General features: G+C 34.1%; 1 protein-coding gene across 2 annotated transcripts; it reads left to right on the top strand.

The window, feature by feature from the left end:
* Window positions 1-2,817: 2,817 nt before the first annotated feature.
* On the top strand, window positions 2,818-5,477 carry LOC114361694 (uncharacterized). 2 transcript variants are annotated; one of them, XM_028316824.1, is made up of 3 exons: window positions 2,828-3,014; window positions 4,466-4,600; window positions 5,155-5,458. In XM_028316824.1, exons 1-3 carry the CDS (start codon window positions 2,910-2,912, stop codon window positions 5,434-5,436), a joined length of 522 nt encoding a protein of 173 aa, XP_028172625.1. In that variant the 5' UTR covers window positions 2,828-2,909; the 3' UTR covers window positions 5,437-5,458. The 2 variants fall into 2 exon arrangements, with proteins under 2 accessions (XP_028172626.1, XP_028172625.1); XM_028316825.1 differs by lacking the exon at window positions 4,466-4,600 and having other exon boundaries at window positions 2,818-3,014; window positions 5,155-5,477.
* Window positions 5,478-7,054: the final 1,577 nt, after the last annotated feature.

Consider the following 7,054-nt stretch of genomic DNA (forward strand, 5'->3'; position numbering starts at 1 on the left):
CAAATGTTAATTTGACCAAATGAATTAGTTGCGAATAGTACAGTTGCTAAAAGTTTATTTGGGAAATGAAACTTTGGCGATAAGTTGTTTGCGAAGTGAAATTTGGCGAAAAGTAATTTGGCCAAACGGAAGGATACCTAAAAATTTACATAAGTAACATGACGCCTTAATAAAGTTTACTAAACTAAAAAACTTGTATCATTTATAAACAGAAATAATTATATCGAGCAGATATCTCTCCGCTTTGATGGAAACCAGGCCTTAGAAGCGTGAAGAAGCGCTGCAGCGAGCCACAACAGCCATACCACAGCATAGAGCAAAGTAATTTAAACTTAGGCACCACAGTGGCACACTTGCTTGCCGCATGTTCGACTAGTTTTCATACTGGGCGTTAGGCCAGCCTCCCTAGACAAGTTGCACTTTTTCATCGAATCTGTCAAAACTACAAAAAAAGGCCATTCGACCATTTTTCGACTGGTTTGCGATTAAAAAGTGCACTTTGTTTCCACCAAAGCGGAGCAGAACGGAGCAGACGGAGGAGTGTTTTGAATAACCAATCATTTCTTTATTTCCACTTCTCCTGTCCGCTCATCACTCATCGCAGCTCCGCCAAGCGCCGCGCCGCCGCCGCTGTCAAATTCTATAGAAAAATTTGACTACCCGACACTTAATAATTATGTTCTTAATGCTTAGGTAGGTACTTAATGATCGAATACGATGAAGACATATTTTTTGTTTCGGGAAATGAGAGCGCACTTGAGAAGTAACTGATCATTTAACTGACGCCAACTCACAGTAAGCGGGGTGTACATGGGAATTTTAAAGACTAAAATATAATATTTTTAATTGATGCCGGAAAAAAAGAAAAAAGAACATAGTTAATTACAATAAAAAATAAAAGAACTCACTTTTCAAGTGTGCTCTTATTTCCCGAGACGGTTTTATATTGTTGATCTAAGGCTCAACACTTCTTTGCTCTGCTTCCCTCCATTTTGCTCCACTACGCCTTATCTCATCCTTGGTCTTAGGGTTCTTAAATAACTCTATGGGTTCTTAGGCCTTGGTGGAAACCGGGCCTTACTGGCCAAAAAGGTTTAGTCTAAGTCTGTACGAAAATTATAGTAAAAAAAAGTAAAGTCACAACAAAAAAAAAAGTTTTAATTTATTACTTTTCTCTATGGTTTTTAATTGGTTGCTTGCACGTTGCTTGACGTTGCTTGCGAACACAGATAAGGATAGATGCAGCATGTGTCAAAATTTGTATGAAGCCGAGCGTGCCACTTTTTAAACGTCATTAGTGTCATTTTAGCGAATTTTAGTGATTGCCGCAACGTAAAAGTAATCGTATCATCATACTGCATTCGCAAAGTCATCGAATGATATCGTGTGACTCGATTCAAAAATTAATTAATTCCGATAAAACTGATATTTTGTTAAATTTATAGCTAGTCTGACTGTGGATTATTTATTTATTTATTTATTTATTACGGATAGTACACAGCACAATATCAATCTGTATCTAATAACAATGTTTTTTAGTAGATTTTGTTTTTTTTGATTAAAATAATTATGTAGCGGTAGACGTTATTCTACAATTCTACATTATTAATTTGCAAATAATATTTTTGTTGTGCCAAATGTTTATGAAAGTAATGATCGTTATTCCATTATGTTAAATAGTACTACTAGTAATTCATACTTAATTCCATACTTATAAATATCCTAGTAAGTAAATGACCTACTTTAATAAAATAAAGACTATTTTACTCAAGCTTTTTATTTTTAATAAATGTAAAAATGCGTAGTTTTGCCAATACGTTTTTTTTTCATAAAGCTAAGTCAGGTACCTAGTTGAAGATATTTCTAAACGACAAAATCTCGGGCGTCGTATACATAGTAGTAATAGTGTATACTGCGATCACTGACCTAACTTCTTGATTTGTATATTTCGACGTTATACAGTGCGCTCTGTCTTCCGCGATCACTGATTTATAGCCTGACCAGGAACATAAAAACCCTCGCCATGTTGCGGAAAACTAATGGTACTAATTTCTTTTAATGGCAACAGTAACTGAAAACTTCATAGACATGTCACCTTGCATGTCAGTCTATTGCTGTCAAAGTGTAAACAAACTTTATTTTAAATGTGCGCAATTGGTTTTATGAATTAAATTGCTAAAATATTTTTATAGTCGTGAAAGAAAAGTGGTTCACAATGTGTTAAAGTATTTGTCGAAGAGAAATACTAAGGGTTCGCCGCACGTACGACTATAGTTTTCATACAGCGTTAGGCCTGGTTTCCACTAAAGCGGAGCAGAGCAGAGCGGAGGAGTGTTTTGAATAACCAATCAGATTTCATTATTTCCACTTCTCCTGTAAGTTTAATACAGCTCCGACGCCGAACCGTGCCGCGCAGCCGCCGCTGTTAAAATTTGTAAAAAAAATTGAGGGTCCGATCCGGAGCGCAAAAATTATGTCTGGGGAAATAAGAGCGCACTGAGAAGTTACTCTTATTTTTAACTAACGCCAACTCACATGACTGTGAATTTTAAAGACTTTTATTAAATTAAATTGATGCCAGAGGAAAAAGAGCATAATTACAATAAAAAAACTCACTTTCTGATATCTAGTTGGTATTGTTGATCTAAGGCCAACACTTCTTCGCTCTGCTTCGATCCAGTTTGCTACGCTCCGCTTTGGTGGAAACCGGGTCTTATCATCTTATGGAGAAAACTGTAAAAAAAAAACTGGCAAAAAGGTTTAGTCCAAGTCTGTACGAAAATTAAAAAAAAGTAAAGTCACAACAAAAAAAAGTAAACAAATTGCAAGCCGTTGCCATATTATAAGAAGAAGAAGAAGAAATAAATAATAATGATTTATTTGTGATATTTCTCCAAAAGCCGTACAGAATGGCTGGTCTCTTATGTAGAATATGCCTGGCACGTGATACTCGTATGTGTACAATGTACAACACGCCACTGGAAGTGCTTTATCAAAAAATCACAAAAATACCTGTAAGTTAGCTTTTCTTCTTTTAGTTGTATGTTTATTTATGTTTCCTTTGTTTTACTGGTATATACCTATTCATAAATAAATTAATTTCCTGTAAGTATAATTTATTTACTAAATATTTTTGGGTGTTTTTTAAGTAATAATGCATTTAAAAAAAGTATTTATGTATGTTTATATCCTTTGTTTGGTACCTAACCATAGTACAAGCTTTGCTTAATTTGGGACTACATAAATGCAGTGTAAAAATTGTCCAATGATATTTATTTCTGATTCAAAAAGTTATACCTACTTATTGTTTGTTCTCTTCACATGATTTAGCAAACAGACAAAATCAAAAAATCAAAATAAAAAAATCAAAATCAAAAACACGACACAATAATGTATGTGACGGACAGGACATTGTTATTAATTAGTAATTTTGTTCGTTTCTTAATTGCCTTGTCTATTACCTACACATAATATGATTATGTCTGTAGCACTTTTAGCCCTATATGTTTGTAATTACAGTAAATAAACTGCAATAATTAAAACATTCTCAGCACTTGCCCTATGTTTGTCTTGAAGTGCTGGTAGGGCCCAAAAGATAAGGAGACATGTAAAGTGATAAGGGTCTAAACTGAATAAATATTTTTGATATTGATAAAGGACAGTGCCAATCCATGTATGGAAGTTGGACCAAGTGCTGCCCAGAATGAAACTATAGTGCATTTTGTTCCTCAGGCCAATACTAATTTGTAAACCGGAGGGCACTGAAATCTATCCCTGGAGTTAAGAGGAAAAAAGAGTTTTGTTTTGAATTATTTACATACAAAATATCATCGATGTATACCTACTACGCATAAGATTTCGCGATTTTGGCATTAAATAACACTCGCTATGTTGAACTTAACCATACTGCATCCGTACACCTTACTTTAGTATGACTTCGACATTATTTATAAGCGATCAAGCGCTGTTTCAGTGGTTAAGTTAGTTGACCGAAATTAATTATTTCCAAAATGGAGCAAGAAGTTTTAGCTTACAATAACTTCAATAATCGATTATAATACACCAATAAATTGATTTTTAATAGCAAGGATAGAGAACTAAAACTTCTTGCTTCATTTTGGAAATAATGATTTCTGTCAACTAACCAAATTATTGCAACAGTGTTAGATCGCTTATAAAGAATGTCTAAGTCGCACTAAAGTAAGGTGTACGGATGCAGTATGGTTAAGTTTAACATAGCGAATGTTATTTAATGCCAAAATCACGAAATCTTATGCGTAGTACGTATATATCGATGATATTTTGTATGTAAATAATTCAAAACAAAACTCTTTTTTTCTCTTAACTCCAGGGATAGATTTCAGTGCGCTTCAGTTTACACATTAGTATTGGCCTGAGGAACAAAATGCACTATGGGTTGATTCTGGGCAGCACTTGGTCCAGACCCTGGCACTATCTTTTTCAGCTTAAAACAAAAGACGGAAGGCCGCACGTGGTGTGTTACGTCTGCTACCATTTATTGAGCAAGTGTCACAAATTCATTGAAAGTGCCGTTAAAACTGACAAAGTTCTTCAACGACTATGTAGCAGTGGTATACAGGTATATTTTAATAATTGTTTTACGAATAGTCCGTTGAATGGATTATTACACTTTGTTCATCTGGGTGAAGAAACTTCCACAATGATAAAAAAAATGTGATGCCAGTTATATAAAACATTCCTTTATTTTTTAAAAGAAACAGAACCGTATTCAAGGATTTTCGAATTTTTTTCGAAAATTCTCTACCATACCATATCTGTACATAATTAAAATAATTTAAGATCCTTTCATTTGATTTATCAAGTATGTTAGAGAGATTTCATCCTTATACTTAACCCTAACGATCGATGCAATAAAAATATAGGATGTAATTTCTTAACAGATTTTAGTAGGTTTAATTCCGGGGCGTGGCTAGCAAATTTTTGAAAATCTTGAATGCAGTTCTATTTCTTTTCAGAACTAAAGGAATATTTTCTCTGATAAAAAAAACTATCTACAATGTTAAGACTTACTTTCCCTCCAGGTGGCATTACAAAAGCCCACCCTGTAAAATATGTAAATGTTTTTTTAAAATACATAATATTATTAAGTTTAAAATGTTACTATCTTTTCAGTTAACTGAGCAGCATATTGCAGCGATAGACAAGGCTTTCTTACTCACACCATTAACTAAGTCACGCGTTATAAATGTAAACGCAATAAGCGATTCAGACGGAGTCAGTATAGAAGTGGCCGAAGTCAAGAGAGAAATTGAAGAAGATAAGCCTATATATTATGAGGTGGAAGTTGTTAAAGAAAAAGCTGATTCTTTAGGTTTTGACGGTATAAATAATACAGAACATAGTTCAAAACAGTACGCTTGTACTATCTGTGGTCATTGCTTGCTGACCAAGTAAGTATCCTACTAATATGTACCTATATGCATATCTAAAAATTTATATTGTTCCATTGTAGGTACTATCGGGGACTCGGACGCCTTGACACCTTAAGGGCCTAAATTGTTTGCACACACACGCTCGATTAAGCTACGCCCCCGTTCATTCATGTTTCGGGTCTAAGCAGCGCACAGTGTGTTANGACCAAGTAAGTATCCTACTAATATGTACCTTTATATTATGCATATCTAAAAATTTATATTGTTCCATTGTACCTACCACCATGTTTTAAGCAAATAAAATTTTTGATTTGATAGTATACAGTAGAGATGAAGCGGATAGTTGTTTGGCCGGATACCGGATATCCGGCCAGCTGCTAGGCCGGATAGCCGGATATCCGCCGACAAGTTTAGCGCCGCACAGGTGCTTCGAACGCGATCAGTGGGTCTATTAGTAGACTAGACTAGTAACACTTTTCGAAAATTGAATCAGTCCTCCGAATAGAATGTCACATTTTGCCACTAGTCTAGGGGGCAGATCAATTCGGGTGATTTCGGTTGCTATAGCGAGTGTGTGACTGAATAGCGAAAATTAAATTAGTTTACTTGCTGCGTAATCTGACTGAACTGCATGCATCATGTCACCAGACCATCAGTGAAAAAATGGTAGCCTTTTTTAATGGCAATATTTCGACATTAAAAGAAATTAGGTTTTTGAAAGGCTTTTTGTAACTTTTTGGACCTTAAATAAAAGCCGTCATTATTATAAGCCATTTCATTGATATATTTACTTCAAAGATTAATGTATTTCATTTTATTAATAGGAAAATGTCGTACTTTTTTAATATTCGGCCTAAATTTACTATCCGGCCGGATACCGGATAGTAACTCACTATCCGGCCGGATATCCGGCCTACCGGATAGTTACCGGATATCCGTATCATCTCTAGTATACAGAGAAGAATGAAACAATAAAAAACATTTATTTGGCTTACATTATTAAGTAACTACAAATTACAAAACTTAACTATAACTTACATTAATAANATGCATTATATGCATATCTAAAAATATATATTATTCCATTGTACCTACCACCATGTTTTAAGCAAATACAATTATTTGATTTGGTAGTATTCAGAGAAGAATGAAACAATAAAATACATTTATTTGGCTCACATTATTAACTAAGTAACTACAAATTACAAAACTTAACTATAACTTACATTAATAAATCTTTATTAATCTAAGACTATAAATAAATTAATAATTAAATGAGTGAAACGCTATAATAGAGAAATCAATTTTTAAGCTTCTAGCCCTAAAATTATTCTTCTTGTCGTGTCGACAACAAACCTATTCAGTGTCAGCCAATGATATTATATATAATATCATTGGTGTCAGCCCAAAACTCTGCTGCAAGAGTGGCGTTGTCAGTAGCATTAATCAAATCTTCTTGCGTGCAGTTGTTTGGGCACGCAGGGCATTCCTAAAATAGACTGAATAATATTCATATTATCTCATAATGAAAACAAATATTTGCTGAGGGCGCCTTTTCAGCATGTTGAGTTAAATATGTATGCACCTAAATGTTATATGCTGAATAAAGCAGGGTTCGAGGATATATATCAAGGGATATA

Source organism: Ostrinia furnacalis, unplaced genomic scaffold (assembly GCF_004193835.3).
Source record: "Ostrinia furnacalis isolate ACB-3 unplaced genomic scaffold, ASM419383v2 OfSCF5903, whole genome shotgun sequence".
Taxonomy (NCBI): Eukaryota; Metazoa; Arthropoda; class Insecta; order Lepidoptera; family Crambidae; genus Ostrinia; species Ostrinia furnacalis.